At 35.0% G+C, this 19,096-nt stretch overlaps 3 protein-coding genes across 3 annotated transcripts; all 3 read left to right on the top strand.

Moving 5' to 3' along the window:
• The first annotated feature begins 2,169 nt into the window (after window positions 1-2,169).
• On the top strand, window positions 2,170-6,616 carry LOC146939968 (eukaryotic translation initiation factor 2 subunit alpha homolog). The gene is made up of 6 exons (XM_085753548.1): window positions 2,170-2,673; window positions 2,757-2,813; window positions 3,527-3,760; window positions 3,866-3,970; window positions 5,664-5,762; window positions 6,224-6,616. Exons 1-6 carry the CDS (start codon window positions 2,299-2,301, stop codon window positions 6,374-6,376), a joined length of 1,023 nt encoding a protein of 340 aa, XP_085609674.1. The 5' UTR covers window positions 2,170-2,298; the 3' UTR covers window positions 6,377-6,616.
• A 2,463-nt stretch (window positions 6,617-9,079) lies between these two features.
• LOC146939967 (eukaryotic translation initiation factor 2 subunit alpha homolog) lies at window positions 9,080-13,852 on the top strand. The gene is made up of 6 exons (XM_085753547.1): window positions 9,080-9,567; window positions 9,665-9,721; window positions 10,373-10,606; window positions 10,713-10,817; window positions 13,160-13,258; window positions 13,397-13,852. Exons 1-6 carry the CDS (start codon window positions 9,193-9,195, stop codon window positions 13,547-13,549), a joined length of 1,023 nt encoding a protein of 340 aa, XP_085609673.1. The 5' UTR covers window positions 9,080-9,192; the 3' UTR covers window positions 13,550-13,852.
• Window positions 13,853-14,857: 1,005 nt separating this feature from the next.
• LOC146939966 (eukaryotic translation initiation factor 2 subunit alpha homolog) lies at window positions 14,858-18,807 on the top strand. Its single transcript, XM_085753546.1, has 6 exons — window positions 14,858-15,295; window positions 15,390-15,446; window positions 16,009-16,242; window positions 16,373-16,477; window positions 18,236-18,334; window positions 18,497-18,807. The coding sequence occupies exons 1-6, from the start codon at window positions 14,921-14,923 to the stop codon at window positions 18,641-18,643; spliced, it is 1,017 nt and encodes a 338-aa protein (XP_085609672.1). The 5' UTR covers window positions 14,858-14,920; the 3' UTR covers window positions 18,644-18,807.
• The last annotated feature ends 289 nt before the right edge of the window (window positions 18,808-19,096 follow it).

Genomic DNA, 19,096 nt, shown 5'->3' with positions numbered 1-19,096 from the left:
ATCATAATACACAAATACTTAAAAATGACTAAAGTGGTTTTTTATTTATATGAAAAAATCTAAAACAAACACCACCATTATGATCTAGGGAGAAACTTTAATGCCATATTAACAACTAACAAGAATCAAACAACCGTCATTGTCTCACTAACAGAAGTAAAAGCAGGGAAACTTAAAGATTGAGCTGAGCATACTGTGCTTTATGTCATCTATTAATACCCCAAATAATCAATTTTTTCAATTATCGCAATGTGAATTAGCTGGTTTTGTTTAGTATTTGTGGTAATGTCTGCATATGTCATGTTATAAAAATACTTGAAAAAACAACATCATAAACTCAGCTACCATGCAAATCAGTCTGTTGCTTACAAAAACCTGAGAAATCCTAAATATTAGTTAGGTGGTTGTTGTTATTTAGCCTTAAATGCACAATTATCATCTTCATTTAATACTTTTTATATTCCCTCTTAGTCTCTCTTAATCTTTACACCAAAAAATTTAATTTGTTTGCAATCCTTTGTCCATTGATATACGATACAGATGAGTATATTGCTTACAAGTTACATATCACAAAGCTTTCAAAAACCTAAGAAAGCTTAAAGAAGCTTTTGAAGTTCGATGCCATGTCATGTCCAACATTCTAACCGAAAATTCTAACACCACACAACAGAACAAATATCAAGGGAAAAATGGTTATATGGAAATAAATTATTTGCAATAGCAGATCGAATATATACCCTGTAATCATATATATTTTGAAGAAAAATAAAAAAAAACAAGATCGATCTGATTAACAAGAAAAAAGACATCATCTGAACAGAATTTCAAACAACAAACAGATTGCAACAAAAAAAAATTGATGATCCAACGAATTTCTTTAATCAAAGAAATACGGTAGAGATGGATGGAGAAGAGAGAGATCTCTCACACTTCCTTACTAGACCGTAATTCCTTTGATTAAAAGAATACAATGGATCAACGGAAGGATGCCCTGATATTGGTTGTTGTCATAACAACATGCTCCAATGTTCTCGGCCGCAGATGGCATATATTTATAACATGTGATTTAGGGTTTTGTCTTCTCTCCCAACAAAGATTGTATAATGGGCTAATGGGTCCACATATGGTAGGCCCAGACAAAATCTTAATAAATTGACTATTATTTTTCCCACTCTGCTGCCTTCTAGCGCGCCCTGCAAAAATTCCAAAAATACCCCTGGTCCGGATTACGTACTCCGGACCAGATTGTTAGTGTTTTCGAAAAATATAATCCGGACAAATACGATATGAATATTTTGTGTCTTTCTTTGATGTAAAGGGTCTATGTTGACCGTTATACGACCTCCGCATAAGCTGCAATGCAATTGCAGGGGTCTTATGAGCGGTCAACAATGACCATGACACCACAAACACTCCTAAAAGCTACCTAAAAAACTTAAAAAATTGAAGAAAATGTAAGAAAGGAGGTGAAGAAGAATGAAAGAAAATGTTGAAGATCCAAGCCTTTTTATAGCCTAAAACAAGTCCTAGGTCATTTGGAAGTCAAAGAAAACGTGTTTTTCATTCAAAACCGTCCAAAAAACGCGTTAAAACTCCATTAACTGGCCAAACCTTTGGTGAAACGCCACCGGCCAAAATATTACTGAGGTGTTCCGGAATATAAAATCTGGATTGCATGTAGATGTTCCGTATAAATAATGGACTTGTAAATTTATTATGCACATAGAATCACTCAATGAAATAAGCAATTCTTTTAATTTTTTATCTCTTTACCATTCTGCTTTTATCTTTCACTTAATGCACTCTTTTTTTTGTTAGTGGCTCAAATATTAAAGTAGTTAAGAAACTCCGAGTTAAGAAAGAAAGCTATTAGTTGGTAATTTGACTAACTTACAAGTCATTAACACAAGATAATTGCTCTTCTCCCATATGTTTTTGCTTATTCCCGTTCAACATAAGTTAACTTCCGCCGAACAATACACTTACGTGAGTTAACTCATGTTGAAAATGTATATGCGTGAGTTAACTCACGCTCGGCTATTTTGATGAGATCGAGTAAAAACAGACGGGAGAAGAACAATTATCTTAACCCGAACCAATTTTGGGTCCAACATCACACAATAGAGCCCAGCATCATTAACCCATCTCCATAGTCATTAGTCACCACTCCCATCTTCCTCATTCGCCACTTTCACAAAACAATCTAAACCCTCATTCCCAAATTTCACATTTCCATTCATTCATCACCCAAACACAGAGAGAGAATTCACAAAACTAAACACAGCTCATTTTTCTGCAATGGTTCCGAATTTGGAATGTCGCATGTACGAAGCAAAATACCCAGAAGTGGACATGGCGGTGATGATACAGGTCAAGAACATCGCAGACATGGGTGCTTACGTGTCACTCCTCGAATACAACAACATCGAGGGCATGATTCTATTCTCTGAGCTCTCACGTCGTCGTATTCGTAGTGTTAGCAGTCTCATCAAGGTTGGTCGAATCGAACCTGTGATGGTTCTTCGTGTTGATAAGGAAAAGGGTTACATTGATCTCAGTAAACGTAGAGTTTCTGAAGAAGATATTCAAGCTTGTGAAGAAAGGTATAATAAGAGTAAACTTGTGCATTCTATTATGCGCCATGTTGCTGAAACCTTGAACCTTGATTTAGAGGTAACCCTGATTAAAGTCCTATTTTTTTTTTTTTGTTAATGGTGTTTTGGTTATGTTAATTGAATTATTGTGGCTATTTGTAGGATCTTTATGTTCACATTGGATGGCCTTTGTATCGCAAATATGGTCATGCTTTTGAGGTAAACAATTTTTATTTGTAATTAGGCCTTATTTCTGCAACATAAGATGAAATGAAGGCTCTCTTGGTAAAAACAAAATAGCAATAGTTGATAAGCTAGCTTATAGGGGATGATCTGATAGCTGACAAGCTAACTTATAGCTGATGGCGCAGAAGCTAGATGATTGAATTTGTAGTGTTTGGTAAAATTAACGGCTTAATTAACTTATAAATACGATATGTGGTAAATTAACGGCTTAATTAACTTATAAATACGATATGTGGTAAAAAAGATGTATTTCATTAATATGTAATTCTTTTCAATTAACTTTACACGGGTAAAATTGTGATAAAAAATGATAAGCTATAAGCTACTTGAATTAGCTTATAACAAAAAATTCTCTAAGCTAGTAAAAATAGGCTATATGCTCATGAGAAAGTGACGGTTACCAAACGGATCTTTTCTAGTCAAATGAGCTTATAAGACATATGCTATAAGCTCAAAAAAGTGTCTTGCAAACAGATCAGAAGTTAATATTTTTTTCAGATAAGCTACAAGCTGTTTTCATTAGTTATCTTGGAGTGTGTATGAAAATGAGCTAGAAACAGGTTGTGGACATATCTTAAGGGATTGTAAAAGATCTCTTGAACGGGATCACTGGTGTTTATACTGGTAGATAAACTCAATGAGTCAATCCGAACAGACCCCTATATCATAGACTTTATTGTGTACAGGCATTCAAAAGGGTTTTGGCTGATCCTGATGCGGTTTTGAGTGCACTCACGCGTGAAATCAAGGAAGTTGGTCCTGATGGGCAAGAAGTGACTAAGGTGGTACCTGCTGTATCTGAAGAAGTGAAGGAATCTCTACTGATGAATATTAGAAGACGAATGACTCCCCAGCCATTGAAACTCAGGGCGGATATTGAAATGAAATGTTTTCAATTTGATGGAGTTCTCCACATTAAGGTCTTTTACCGTTTCTGTTACTTGATTGTTATTTTATTTTGGGTTATTGGATATGGCTTATCTTCTAAAGTATTATCATGTTTTTATAATCATTTGGCTTTGCAGGAGGCAATGCGGAAGGCTGAAGCTGCTGGAAATGATGACTGCCCTGTGAATATTAAACTTGTTGCTCCCCCGCTTTATGTGCTTACCACTCACACCCTTGACAAGGTTGGTGCAATATTCACATAAACTTTGATTTGACGATTGTCTTTTGAGCTGAATTGGATGCACATTTCACCTTTGAGGGGTATAAACTTGCTACTACTGTACGTTGTTGGATCGTTGGGTCGTTTTGTTGTATGATTAAGTGTGCTGTTGTTTTTACCTATCCTGAGCCCGTTTGTCACCAAAAAAATAAATTAAAACTACTCTTTTTTTCTTAAAAAATAATCACTTTTAAGACTATTGCACCCATTTGTATTTAAAAAAAATAATAATTCCTAAAACAGATTCAAATGAGAAGTTGTTATCGTAAGCTTGTCAAAAAATGGATTTTTTTTAGGGGAGAGAGAAAGTACGTGTCAAAAGGTGAAGGTATTTTCGGACAAAACACCCTAACATAAATTTTAATATTTCAAAACACCCCAACACAAGACTAGTTGGTCATCTTCCTTCACAAAATAACCGTTCTTTTTGCACTAAATGAGAAGACTTGCTTGGCATGATGCCAAGTTGCCAATGATAATAACACAACCTATAGTTAACAGAGACTGATTGTGACCGCACTTTTAGAACAAATCCGATTGACAAGTATTCTGAATGCATACTTGGTTCAGTCACTAGCTAGCAACCTTGTTTGGTTTCTTTTTTGCGTATACACACACCTAAAAAAAAAAAAGGCAAGAACCAAAGTACACGTGAGTACAAGAAAAACAGTAGATGACAACTACAAAGCCAAAAAACAGCAACTCCGAGGGACCGTCAGCAACCAGGCAAAATAGAAACCAAACAGGGTTGAGAGTACAGCAGCATCCCTGTACCGAGAGAACCACCAAACAAGAGGCAACCACCCAGGCCAAAACATAACAGTGACCCACACATGCCAATTCCGCAGATCTCTACTGGCCCCATGAGAAAACAGGTTGCGCTACCCACTTGTAATGGGTGCAAGGAGACAGGATTCTTACCAAAAAATTATTTCCAGGAGATAGGAGTAGGACAATCCTGTCCACCAGCTACTCCACATCCACTAGCTAGCAATGGTATTTAAGTCTTGTGGCCAACCTTAATGTCCTGCTTTAATCACTCATTTTTAATACCATTTTAAGGTTTATATTGGGGATAAATTTGAAAAGATTAACCCTGGGAGAAATGGAGATGATTGAGTTCGAGAACTGAATTGTAGTTAGCAAGTGAGAATGAGCAAGCAGACAGATTGAGTTTGGATGTTAACCCAACTGTAGCATTAGCATTTCAGTTCTGTGAATTGTCTTAACATAAATCCTATTTGGTAGTGAGCTGTTTTAAAAGTTAAGTACCTAAAGGATAAGTTCAGTTCTTGATTCAATTCAGTGCTAAATATATTTTTTAACAGTCTTTGAAGAACTTGCTCCTAAACATGTGTTGTAAAATTATTATTTTGTTACTTTTCCTGCTGTAAGTCATTCATACTTCAATTCATGTTGATGTCATACTATAATCTCTGCTGATATTTTTATTAGTTATTAACTGTATTGTAGTGAGACTTCTCTAGACAAGTCAATAAACCGACCTTATAGATATTACTATTGTTGGACAGCATGACATATATGGTTTTCAATATAACACTTTACAGGGGTGGTTGTAGATTTGCATTCAAAGTCCTATAGGCAACCATTCTTCTATTGAAAGTAATTTGTGTATTTTGTTACGATCTTGACAGGAGCAAGGAATATTGGTTCTCAAGAATGCCATCGCTTGTTGCATGGAATCAATAGAAAAGCACAAGGGTAAACTTACTGTGAAGGAGCAACCCAAAGTGGTGAGTGTCGCCATCCTCTCTATATCCTGTATCTTCTACTAGCGGACATGTCACTGCCCGTCAATCCGCTTTTTTTTATTTGTCTATGTTTTTTATAATATCAATCTTATTTAAAATTTCACCTTCAATAATTAATTTATTTTTTATAATGTTCAAATAAAAATTTGAAGAAAAAATTCAAGCTGCAAGGGAAAATTCGTAACTGAAAATGTTCAACCGAAATAAGTAGTTAGTTTTTGAGGTCCCTATAATTACGCTTTAGATTTAAATTTGTAAAAGAATTTAAAGTCAAGGTTAAATTTGTCGAAGAAATTGTCCGACCAAAAAGTCGGTAACCTTGGAGTTGTTTATATAATGGTACAGATACATATACATGTGTTCAAATGATTCTCTTCCATATTTTTATGTTGATGTGTCTTTATTGAGGGGGGAAAAATGTTTGACAATGCATTGTGATTCAGGTGAGTGAACGTGATGATAAACTGCTTATTGATATCATGAATAAGATACAACAAGATAATGAAGAGGTCGGAGGCGATGATGACAGTGAAGAGGAAGAAGATACTGGAATGGGCGAGGTTGATCTGGACAATGGTAATGCGATAACGGAGTGAAAAATATTTTGTGATCATTGTAAGGCATAGATAGTATAGCAAAGACTTTACCAATTTTGCTCATTCTTTTTTGTCTTGTCTCGATTGTGGTTGTATTGTATTATAAAAATACAAGCTTGGAATTTTGCTCATACTTTTTTCTATGTCAATAGTTAGGAAAATTAGTTTGCGACCTTTTTTGTGAAACTTATTTTAAAATTCGGACGCATTCATTCATATAAAAAAATGACTAATTTATATATTTTCTTATTTTTATTTTTAGTTTGCGTGGATTCTATTTTCAAAATGTAAATGTAATTTAAATCAATAAGAGAGTGAGTATCAAACAGGGGTAAAGAGTGTTCAAAAGAGAACATTGATAACACTACTATTTTCATTTGTGTTATGGTGGATTCCAAAACACTCAAACTAAAGTCGAGTAACTCAAAAACAAGAAACATTGCCAATCACCTTAGGCAGCAGTTCAAAATCTTTGTACAAGGGATTTAGCACTTTCGAGTGATTTGGTGTTAAATACTTCTTTATAATTTCCTATTTACTCAATTTCTATCGAGAGCAAACCAGAAAGAGGTAGCCGCAGTGGAGTTCCTTCCTCAGATATCTCAATGATTATTGGCAAGATGAAGAAAGACTTATGGCAATTAGCTGCATTTGAATCATACAATGAGTTCTAGTTCCTTGAAGTTCATTGATTCCCTTTGAATTCCTGGTTTTTTTTTTAGTATAAGCATGGTGTTTAATTCTGCAATTGCTCCTTCGATTGATCAAGATTCCAAGACAACAAAGGTTGGGCAGAAAGTATGAAATTCAAGCATTTGTTGAAGTTTATTAAATTCATTGTCCCCCCAATTTATCTACGAATAACGATTTTAAAATCAAACGCACTGCATCCAAAATTGTAGTAGCCAAACATTTATTTTTGACTCAAACACATTTTTTGTCCCTTATCTTTATTTCAGAGTTCATTGTCTCCTTATTAAAAAAAAGGTGTAGATAGATCATTTAATTTGTACCATGTTTATCCTTTCCATGTGAATTCGTGGTTTTGAAATACGAGATCCATGTAAATTTGTGTTGAATCCACCCTGTACACCATTGTACAACGATTTTAAGAAGGAAGCTGATGATAAACCTCGTGAATTTGACATGTTAGCTCATATGAAAAAGAGGATTGTAATTTGGGGTGATGAATTTATGGAAAAAAGGTTTTCAAAGAACCCTAATTTTGATTCATACGAGAATTGATAAACTGGAAAAAATGAGATGTTGACTTACATGTCACCACGCATACTTCAATTAGAATCTTTTTCCTTTGATGTAGGAAAAGACTAATATGGTACCAAATAGAAAAATTTAAAGGTCTATCTACACTTTTTTTTATTACATAAGGGATCAATATAAACTCCAAAATAAAGATAAAAGACAAAAAAAATGTTTAAAGTTTAATTTTTTTTTCATAGATAGACGAAATGACAAAACGATTATAAACTCACACACATACTCCTTCCGTTTCTAAATATAAGCAAAATTGACCTTTTAGATTCTTTCATTTAATGATGTATGTGGTTCATATTATAGACCACATACATCATTAAATGAATGAATCTAAAATGTCAATTTTGCTTATATTTAGAAACGGAAGGAGTATGTGTGTGAGATTAGCTCAGTTGGTAAGGACATTGCATAATTAATATATGCAAGGTCCGGGGTTCGAATCCCGGACACCACCAGAAAAATATATGTTTTCGTGAGCTTAACTCAGTTGGTAGGGACATTGCTGGTCGGGTGGCTTCACTTCTTTGGCAAATTTGGGCTGCACGTAATGATGTCATTTGGAATGCCGCTCATCATACTTCAACAAGCATTGGGAGGACGACACTAGATGCATGGCAGCAGTGGCAGGAGGTTCATAAACATCCCCCACAGTCGGTTGTGCAACACGGGCAGAATAGAGTGCAAGGTAACAGCTCAGTTTGGGAGAAACCACGCGAGATATGGTTGAAGTGCAATGTGGATGCCGCGTTCCATGACCGTAACCATATTACATCTTTTGCGTGTTGTGTTAGAGACTCCCGCAGGCAATTTATTCGGGCTCAAACGAAATGGCAGCTGGCAAATATGACAGTTTTGGAGGGGGAGGCAGTAGCCTTACTCGAGGCTCTTCACTTTGCTGATGCGAACAGATGGGACCAGGTTGTCTTCGAGTCTGACTCAGCTACTCTAGTGCAAGCTCTATCGTCTCCGTGCCATGGTGATTCGGAATTCTGTGCTATTGTTTCTAGTATTATTTATCAGTTATCTTTATATTCCAACTTCGAGGTGAAGTTTGTCAGGAGACAAGTGAACATGGTTGCTCATAGTTTAGCTAGGGCGGCCTGTTCTTGGGCTAGTCACCGTATTTTTGATTCTTATCCTTCTTGTATTGAACATTGGTTGATTAATGATAATAGTTAACTTTGTTTCAGTCAAAAAAAAACTCAGTTGGTAGGGACGATGAATAAAATATGCAAGGTCCAGTGTTCAAACCCCGGCCACCACAAAAAAAAAAGATATTTGGGTTCGGACCCTGATATCATAAGATTTGATCTAACAATTTCAGCATTTTACCGGTTGAACTAAGACATGTGGACAAACCATTGGTTTTTTTCTTTTAACAAATGAAATGCATCCATAAAAAAACCTCACAAATATAAAAACTAAATTACATTTCCTCTCTCTAAACCTATTTGGTTTATCACAATATCTATCATCTTCTTCAACTCTTAAACCCTCACTCACAAACACACAGAGAGAAACACAATCAAAACCTCACAACAATGGCTCCGAATTTGGAATGTCGCATGTACGAAGCAAAGTACCCAGAAGTGGACATGGCTGTAATGATTCAGGTCAAGAACATCGCCGACATGGGTGCTTACGTTTCACTCCTCGAATACAACAACATCGAGGGTATGATTCTGTTTTCTGAGCTCTCACGTCGTCGAATTCGTAGTGTAAGCAGTCTCATCAAAGTGGGTCGAATCGAACCGGTGATGGTTCTTCGTGTTGATAAGGAAAAGGGTTACATCGATCTCAGTAAACGTAGGGTTTCTGAAGAAGATATTCAAACTTGTGAAGAAAGGTATAATAAGAGTAAACTCGTGCATTCTATTATGCGTCATGTTGCTGAAACCTTGGACCTCGATTTAGAGGTAACCCTAATTAAGAAAAAACCCTAATTTTAATTTTTTGGGTTGATCGTGTTTTATTTTATTTTGTTTTAATTGAATTGATTGTGGTTTTCTGTAGGATCTTTATGTGCACATTGGATGGCCTTTGTATCGCAAATATGGTCATGCTTTTGAGGTAATTTTTTTTGTTTTAGACTAGACACTTTGATGGTTCCTTGATTTTTTATTTGTAGTTAGGCCTATTTGAATAGACGCCATAAGCACTTATGTATAAGCTATTTCTATAGCGGACAAGCTTATAGAGGATAGCTGATAAGCTAGCTTATAGTGGATAGAGGATAAACTAGCTGATTGAATTTGTAGTGTTTGGTAAAATTACTGGTTTAGCTAGTGTTTAAATATGAATGACATAAAAAAGATATATTTGATGAATATATTTAATTTTTTCAATTAAGATTACAGGGGTAAAATTGGGATAAAAAATGATAAGCTATAAGCTACTTGAATTAACTTATCAAAAAATGCTTTAAGCTATTAAAAATAAGCTATAAGCTCATGGGAAAGTGACAGTTATCAAACTCATACATGTCTTTTCTAGTCAAATGAGCTTGTAGGACGTAAGCTATAAGCTCAAAAAAAGTGTCTTGCCAAACAGACCCAGAAGATGAAATAAAGATCATATACTTTCATACAAGCTATAAGTTGTTTTCATAAGTTGTCCTTGATATTTTATGGAAATAAGCTGAAAACAGTTTATACCGGTAGATAAACTCAAATGAATAATTCCAAATAGACCCCTCTAAATCATGAACTTTATTGTATGCAGGCATTCAAAATTGTTGTGGCTGATCCTGATAAGGTTTTGAGCACTCTCACGCGTGAAATCAAGGAAGTTGGTCCTGATGGGCAAGAAGTGACCAAGGTGGTACCTGCTGTATCTGAAGAACTGAAGGATGCTCTGGTGAATAATATTAGAAGAAGAATGACTCCTCAGCCAATGAAAATTAGGGCGGATATTGAAATGAAATGTTTTCAATTTGATGGAGTTATCCACATTAAGGTCTTAATCATTTTGTTTTTTTCTTATATATTTTGGATAAAAAAGTCACCCCTTTTCTTTTTGTTATGTGGGTTTTGTCATGTTCTATAATCATTTGGTTTTGCAGGAGGCAATGCGGAAGGCTGAAGCTGCTGGAAATGATGACTGCCCTGTGAAAATTAAACTTGTTGCTCCCCCACTTTACGTGCTTACCACTCAGACACTTGACAAGGTACATGCAGTATTCACACAAACATTGATTTGATAATTGGATTTTGACCTGAATTGATTTTGCATGTGGCCACGGGTGAATTTGCTACTACTTTGATGTTATTGGATTGTGGGGTCATTTTCACTATACAACTAGTTCAGCAGCTGTTTTTATCTACTATGATTGCCATAAAAGCCATTCTACTGTTGACTACCTTAAAAAACTAGGCATGGGTGAAGTTCAATTCAGAAAGAAAACTGAACCGGAAGCAAGCCGAAGTTATGCAAAACCGAATAAAACCGTTTCTGGTTATCCCGAACTGAAGCAAATTGGTTCTTTGGTTCGGTGCATGGTAGTCAAATTGGAATACATATCGTATATCGTTCAACCACTTTTTTGAATCATGTATTGTAAGATACATGAACAAAAAATATAACTTAAAATAACATATACAAACTCCAAAAGACTTCAAATATCATATTTAAACTTCAAGATACTTCAAAACTCAAGTCATAAACAAAGTAAATAACATAAAGCATGGAGAAACAGAGATAAAGAGCAGAGAAACAGAGGATGGAGAAAGAGAGATAAAGAGCAGATATTATAGACTAGATAGAAACAGAGCGTGGTGTGGGAAGTAGTTCCAATTTAATTGGAAGGTTACAAAATAAACCCTATAATACAAAGCGGTTCACCCTGTAATATCTGATGGGTCGGGTTCTAGTACCGATCCATGATAAAATGTTGGGTTTTTTCTGCTGGGTCGTGCAGCCCAATGCGGTTTCTGCAAGTGAAACGTTAATGTCACAGGTATCATAAGATACTAGATTGAATTGGGATACATGAATACGCCGGCGATACATGGGATACGCCTGCGACACGTAGTCATTTGGGATACAGACCCTGATATGTATCTCCCATGGCTGTTTTCGTATCGGGATACGTATCGTGGGATACTTACTAGACTGGTTCGGTTCAACTGGCTCAAAAAAACTAACCGTCCAGTTTCATCCAAACTTTCCTTGTGTGCGAACTGAACATCTACGATATCAGCCAAACTGCCACTCTACGAACCAAGCTGTTTTTTATGCTGAACAGGTTTTGAAGTTTAAACAGTTCAAAATCGGTTTCTTTGATTCAACAACTTGTTTTAAATGTTATTGTTAAAGTTATAGGTTTTAGATATAATAAGAATTATGAAGAAATATTTTATTGTTCGATTGATGATATGATAGGGAAACATAGTCCAAAACCTAAATAAATAGGGTGATTAATGATATAATATTGCAGTTTCTAGGGTCATTTGGGACCGTTCATAAAACTGATTTGGTACTATTTGCTTAAGAGTTCACAAGATTAACATCTACGACTACAACTCAGCTCTTAGACTTAAATTGTTTTCCAACGCCTTGTGCAAACCAACTGAAATCATATTTTGTCATTTAGAACCTGGCATAACAGTTATTTTATCAACAAATTATGCAGCATCAAGGAAAACTAAGGATCTTACTACAACTAAGAAATTCTCTTAAGAAGACTTGCTTGGCAGGATGCCAAGTTGCCAACTTACCAATGATAATAACGACACATATAATTACCAGAAACTGATTGTGACTGCACTTTTAGAAGCAATCTGACCGATTTGCTACAAGTAGTATTCTGAATACTTAGTTCAAACACTAGCTAGCTATGGTATTTAAGTCTTATGTCCAATATTAATGTTGAGCTTTCATAACTCATTTTAATTTCCATTTTGAGGTTTAAATTGGGGATAAATTTGAAAAGCTTAACCCTGGAAACAATGAAGATGATTGGGTTGAAGAACTGATTGTAGTGAGCAGTGAGAGCAGAGTGAACCGTTGATTATATGGATAGTGAGTTTATTCTTGGACTCAGTATGGATAGTGAGAATGAGCAAGCAAACAGATTGAGTTTGGATGTTAACTGAACTGTATATAGCCATTAGCTTTTCAGTTTAGTAAATCGTCTTTACATAAATTGAATTCGGTTATTGAGTTGTTTTAAAAGTTCGGTTTGAAAGGATAGGTTCGGTTCAGTGCAGTCCTACTAAGTAGTATTTTTAACAGTCTTAAAAGAACTCGCTCCTAAACATGTACTGTAATTTATTTATATTTTGTCACTTCCTGCTTTAAGCCATTCATACTTCAATTCATGCTGATGTCATATGGCGAGACTTCTCCTCTAGACAAGTCAATAAACTGACCTTATAGATATTACTATTGTTGGACAGCGTGACATATATGGTTTCCAGTAGAACACCATGTTGTAGATTTTCATTCAAAGTCCTTTAGGCAACCTCTTCTATTGAAAGTAATTTGTGTATTTTGTTACGATCTTGACAGGAGCAAGGAATATTGGTTCTTGAAAATGCCATTGCTAGTTGCACTGAATCAATAGAAAAACACAAGGGTAAACTTTCTGTGAAGGAGAAAGTCAGAGTGGTAAGTGTTGCCATCCTCTCTATATCCTTTATCTTCTATTTACGTGTGTTCATATTTTATCCATCACTCCATCTGCTTTTGGATTCTCTTCTATCTTTTTTTATGTCGATAGATGTTTGACAGTAAGTTATGATTCAGGTGAGTGAACGTGATGATAATTTGCTTTTTGAGCATATGCGTAAGCTACGCGAACAGAATGAAGAGGTCGAAGGTGATGACGACAGTGAAGAGGAAGAAGATACTGGAATGGGCGAGGTTGATCTGGACAATGGTAATGCGATAACGGAGTGAGAAATACCCTGTGCTCATAGAAAGGCATAGATACTACAGCAATGCTTTACTAATTTTGCTCTATTGGATTCTTTTTTAGCTCTTTGATTGTGCTTGTTGTATTATACAAACTAGAAGTTTCTTGAAGAGGGTGTTCAATCCAAACTTAGGAGTTTATGTGGTTTGAAAAATGCGACCATATCTCCCTCCCCGCCCTCCCCTGTTGTGTGCAATTCATGACGAGATATTAGTTGAACACAATGCACTCGAATAACGTCTGTAATTCTTATGATTTTAATTTACGAAAGATAGTTGTTGACTTTATTTGTTTGAATTTACTCTTGATCGTCCACTTATACTCACGGTATCCATCTATAAAGGATTCATGTGTTTCTAAGAATTGCAATGTCTAGCTTTTGATTCCTTCGTTGTTGAAGGTTTCGGTTATATTGAGACCATTTCCATATGTTGAGATTGCCAACTAACCTTGAATGAGATTGGATGAATCTAAAAAGTAAATCTTCTTTTATAAAAAGGACAGGAGGTAGTATTGTATAAAGAATTTTTTTGGTCAATATATTGAGCCTTAAACAAATAAGTTTCTAACCTTAATTGTGGTAATCCTTAACTAGAATGCTTAACAACAAAAAAGGCGAGGTTTGCCTGCAATTTCTAGACAAACCTTAATCCTTAACAAAATTCTCAATTTTCGATTTCTCATTACAATTTCGCTCAAAATTTTTGCTTGTAATTATATTGTGAATTTATCCTTTTACATTTGTAATGTTTTTTCTTCCTTCATATTTTCTTTCTCTACTATTCAAAAATCGAGTTAGTCTCGTCATTTTCTGAAAGCCTCAAGGTGCTCATCTTTCTTATATCCTTGAAATTTCTTATAATTTTGGATACATAATAACTTTGAATATATAATATCTTAAATTTCTTTTATATATTGTGCATCTGAAAATTATTTTTTTCTTTACTATATACTCTTAAACTTGGTCTTGCTAAATTTAATTCCTACTCCGTGTGTGTGTATATATATATATATATATATATATATATATATATATATATATATATATATATATTGTAGATGCAAGTCGACAAGTTAAGTCAAATGTAATGACAGAAGTTCGAATCGTAACAGGATTTTAGAAGTAAATCGACAAGTTAGGTCGAATATAGTGACTATTATTATTTCGTCTATAGTTTTTTTTTATTATTTTGGGTGGCTTTGCATTTGAGACGTAAGCATTTTCCAACATAAACATAGTGGGCCCATGCAGAATAGTTTGTTGAAATATTTCAGATCAACACAAACATATATATAGCTCCGAGAAAACTAACCACTCACTCACCAAAACAAATCAAAACCCTAACGACACGACGATGACTCCGAATTTGGAATGTCGCATGTACGAGGAAAGGTACCCGGAGGTAGACACGGCGGTGATGATACAGGTCAAGAACATCGCCGACATGGGTGCTTACGTTTCACTTCTCGAATACAACAACATCGAGGGTATGATTCTGTTCTCCGAGCTTTCTCGCCGTCGAATTCGTAGTGTTAGCAGTCTCATCAAGGTTGGTCGAACCGAACCGGTGATGGTTCTTCGTGTTGATAAGGAAAAGGGTTACATCGATCTCAGTAAACGTAGGGTTTCTGAGGAAGATATTCAAACTTGTGAAGAAAGGTATAATAAGAGTAAACTTGTGCACTCTATTATGCGTCATGTTGCTGAAACCTTGAACCTTGATTTAGAGGTAACCCTAATTAATTAAGAAAACCCTATTTTTTATTTCTTTTTTCATTGATAGTGTTTTGGTTATGTTAATTCAATTTGATATGGATTTGTAGGATCTTTATGTTCACACTGGATGGCCTTTGTATCGCAAATACGGTCATGCTTTTGAGGTAACTTTTTTTTTTTTTTTTTTTTTTTTAACACTCTTTGATGGTTCCTAAGGTTCTAAAAATCGGTTTTTACCATGAAAACAGCTGCGACAAAAAGGTATAGGTAGTGTAGATATTGTTTCTAATAATTTAGAACGTAGGAAGTATATGATAGCATAGATAATTTTAATAATGTTTTAATAATGTTTATGCGATGTTGTGATATTAATTTACACAAAATCGCAAAATTTTATGTGACCTCAAACGCTATTCAAAACCTCTGTTCCTTGACTTTTTGTAAGTTAGGCCCTATTTGAATAAATGGCATAACTATTATATATATATTTTATTTCCAAAACATAAGATGAAATAAAAAAGTTAATATTTTTCTCATATAAGCTATAAAGCTGTTTTCACAAGTTATCCTAGAGATTTTATGAAAATTAGTTGAAAACAATTTATAGACATGTCATAAACTTTTTCTAAAAGATCTCCTAAACGATATCCCTAGTGTTTAAACTGGTAGATAAACTTAAATGAGTCAATCCAAACAAACCTATATCATGAACTTTATTGTATGCAGGCGTTCAAAATAGCTGTGACCGATCCTGATACAGTTTTCAGCCCACTAATGCGTGAAATCAAGGAAGTTGGTCCTGATGGGAAAGAGGTGACCAAGGTCGTACCTGCTGTGTCTGAAGAAGTGAAGAATTCTCTACTGATGAACATTAGAAGACGAATGACCCCTCAGCCATTCAAAATCAGGGCGGACATTGAAATGAAATGTTTTCAATTTGATGGAATTATACACATTAAGGTCTTAATAATTTCTGTTTGTCTTTTTCTTTTTTCTTCTATATTTTGGATAAAAAAAGTCACCACTTTTCTTTTCAGTGTCTATTTGTTATGTAGATTTTATCATGTTTTATAATCATTTGGTTTTGCAGGAGGCAATGCGGAAGGCTGAAGCCGCTGGAAATGATGACTGTCCTGTGGAAATTAAACTTGTTGCTCCCCCACTTTATGTGCTTACCACTCAGACCCTTGACAAGGTTGGTGCAATATTAACTTAAAGTTCAATTTCATAATTACTTTGGAACTGAATTAAGTGCACAATCGGCCTTTGAGGCTATCAAGATTATATGATTTTTAGATGTTTGAATTTGCTTGTGACGTTTGTGTTTATTGGATTGGATTGTGGGGTCTTTTTCATCTTACAACTAGGTTAGCAGTTGTTGTTGTTGTCCTGTTGACTACCAATTACCAAATGAAACTAGACATGGGTGAAGTTCAATTCAGAAATAAAACTGAACCTAGCCAAAGTTCGGCAAAATCGAATCGAACCGGTTCTGGTTCATCCCAAACTGAAGCCAACTATTCTATGGTTTGGTGCAGTTGGCTCGAAAAAGTAAAAACCTAACCGTCCTGTATGCGAACTGAACATCTATGATATTAGCCAAACTGCTACTGTGCAAACCAAAGCTGTTTTTTATGCTGAACATGTTTTACAGTTTGAACAGTTCAAAATCTGTTTCACCAATTCAAAAACTTGTTCTGAATGTTCTTGTTAAAGCCATAGGGTTTAGATAAAATAAGGAGAAGAAATATTGTTATTGGTGTGATATGACTGATAATGATTTAATACTGTCTTGATAAAAACGCTAAACACTTATCCTATTTAAGTACAGATACATAGACTCAAACCTAAATAAATAGGGTGATTGATGATAATGATATTTTGAATTTTCTAAGGTCATTTGGGAATTGGGATCACAACAGATTCGGGACTCTTTGCTCAAGAGTTAAAAAACTAGTTCACAAGATTAACAAATATGACACCAACTCAGCTCTTAGACTTACCTTTTTTTCCCACGCTCTGCAGAAAAACAACTGAAATCATATTGTCATTTAGAACATGGCATAACAGTAATTATATCAGCAAGTTATGAGGATCAATGAATACTAAGGATCTTACTACAACTTAGAACTGCTCTTGAGAAGACTTGCTTGGCTGATGCCAAGCTGCCAACTTACTGATGATAACAAAACCTATAATAAGAGAATCTCATTGTGCCTGCACTTGAAGACAAATTCGATTTACCACAATAAGTATTCTTCATAACCTGGAATGACTAGCAATGATGTTTAAGTCTTGTGGCCAACCTGGAATGACCAGCTTTCACAACTCATTATTAAATACTGTTTTAAGATGATGGTTGTGAGTTCAAGAACCAAACTGTAGCGAGCAAGCAAGAGCACATCATCCATTCTTGGGTCCTAGACGGATAGTGAGAATGAGCAAGCGAACAGATTGAGTTTGAGATGTTAACTGAACTGTGGTCATTAGCATTTCATTCTAGTGAGCTGTAGTCATAAATCCAGTTCGGTAGTGAGCTGTTCAAATGTTCAGTTTTTCAAGGATAGGTTCGGTTCATTTCTTGGTTCAGTGCAGGTCTAAATAGTTTTTTTAACAGTCCTAAAAACTCGCTCCTAAAGATGTCTTGAAAATTTATTTTTAAGTTACTTTTCCTGTTTTAAACAATTCATATTTAATTCATTTCGATGTCATACTATAATCTTTTCTGATATTTTTTATTAAAGTCGTTAGTTGTATTACAGTAAGACTTCTCCTCTAGATGAAGTCAATAAACTGACTTTTAGATATTCGTATTGTTGGACTGCATGACATATGGTTTCGAATATAACACTATACAAGGGTGGTTGTAGATTTTCATTTCAAAGTCCTATAGGCAACCCATCTTCTGTTGAAAGTAATTTGTATATTTTGTTACAACTTACAATCTTGACAGGAGCAAGGAAAATTGGTTCTACGCAATGCCATTGCTTGTTGCACTGAATCAATAGAAAAACACAAGGGTAAACTTACACTGGTGAAGGAAATTAGAGCGGTGAGTGTTGCCATCCTCTCTTTATCCTTTATCTTCTATATATCTGCGTTCAAATTTTGTCCATCTGCTTTTGGATTCTCTTCAGTCCTTTTATGTCGATATATGAGTAGAATTACAAGTGTTTATTGAGGAGAAAGAGGTTTGACAATGCATTGTGTTCAGGATGTTGATGGTGATGGCCCATTTCCAATTACTCCAATTCAGGATGAAGATAATGATGAGGTCAATAGCGATGAAGACAGCGAAGAGGAAGAAGATACTGGAATGGGTGACGTTGATGTGGAGAATGGTAATGCGATAACGGAGTGAGAAATATCTTGTGCTCGTAGTAAGGCATAGATAGTACAGCAAGGCTTTACTAATTTTGCTCTACTGGATTCTTTTTTATCTCTTTTAATTGTGGTTGTATTATACAAACTTGGAATTTCTTGAAGAGGGTATTCAATCCAAACTTAGGAGTTTGTGGATAAAAACCGCCATCAATTCTCCCTCCCTTGTTGCTAGCATAGTTCTTTTTCTTAATGTCAAGGTTCTAGCAATCTCATTGTTTTCTACCTGCTTTATTTATGCCCGAAAATGGATGCTTGCCACCATTTTATATCTTTGTGATGGACTAAGTAAAAAAAAACATTTTCATGCGATTGAGTGTGTAATACCATTTTTTGGGTGATTCATATGAAATGTATTTAAAGGTAAGGATGGAAAGCGTCATTTTTTCTTAAAGCGTAAGATGCAATAGTTACTTTGACTTTGCAAATAACA

Source organism: Medicago sativa, chromosome 3 (assembly GCF_051527215.1).
Source record: "Medicago sativa cultivar Bolivia chromosome 3, Bolivia_mono, whole genome shotgun sequence".
Taxonomy (NCBI): domain Eukaryota; kingdom Viridiplantae; phylum Streptophyta; class Magnoliopsida; order Fabales; family Fabaceae; genus Medicago; species Medicago sativa.
The sequence above is the reverse complement of the archived record's forward strand: the minus strand, read 5'-3'. Positions and strand labels throughout refer to the sequence as shown.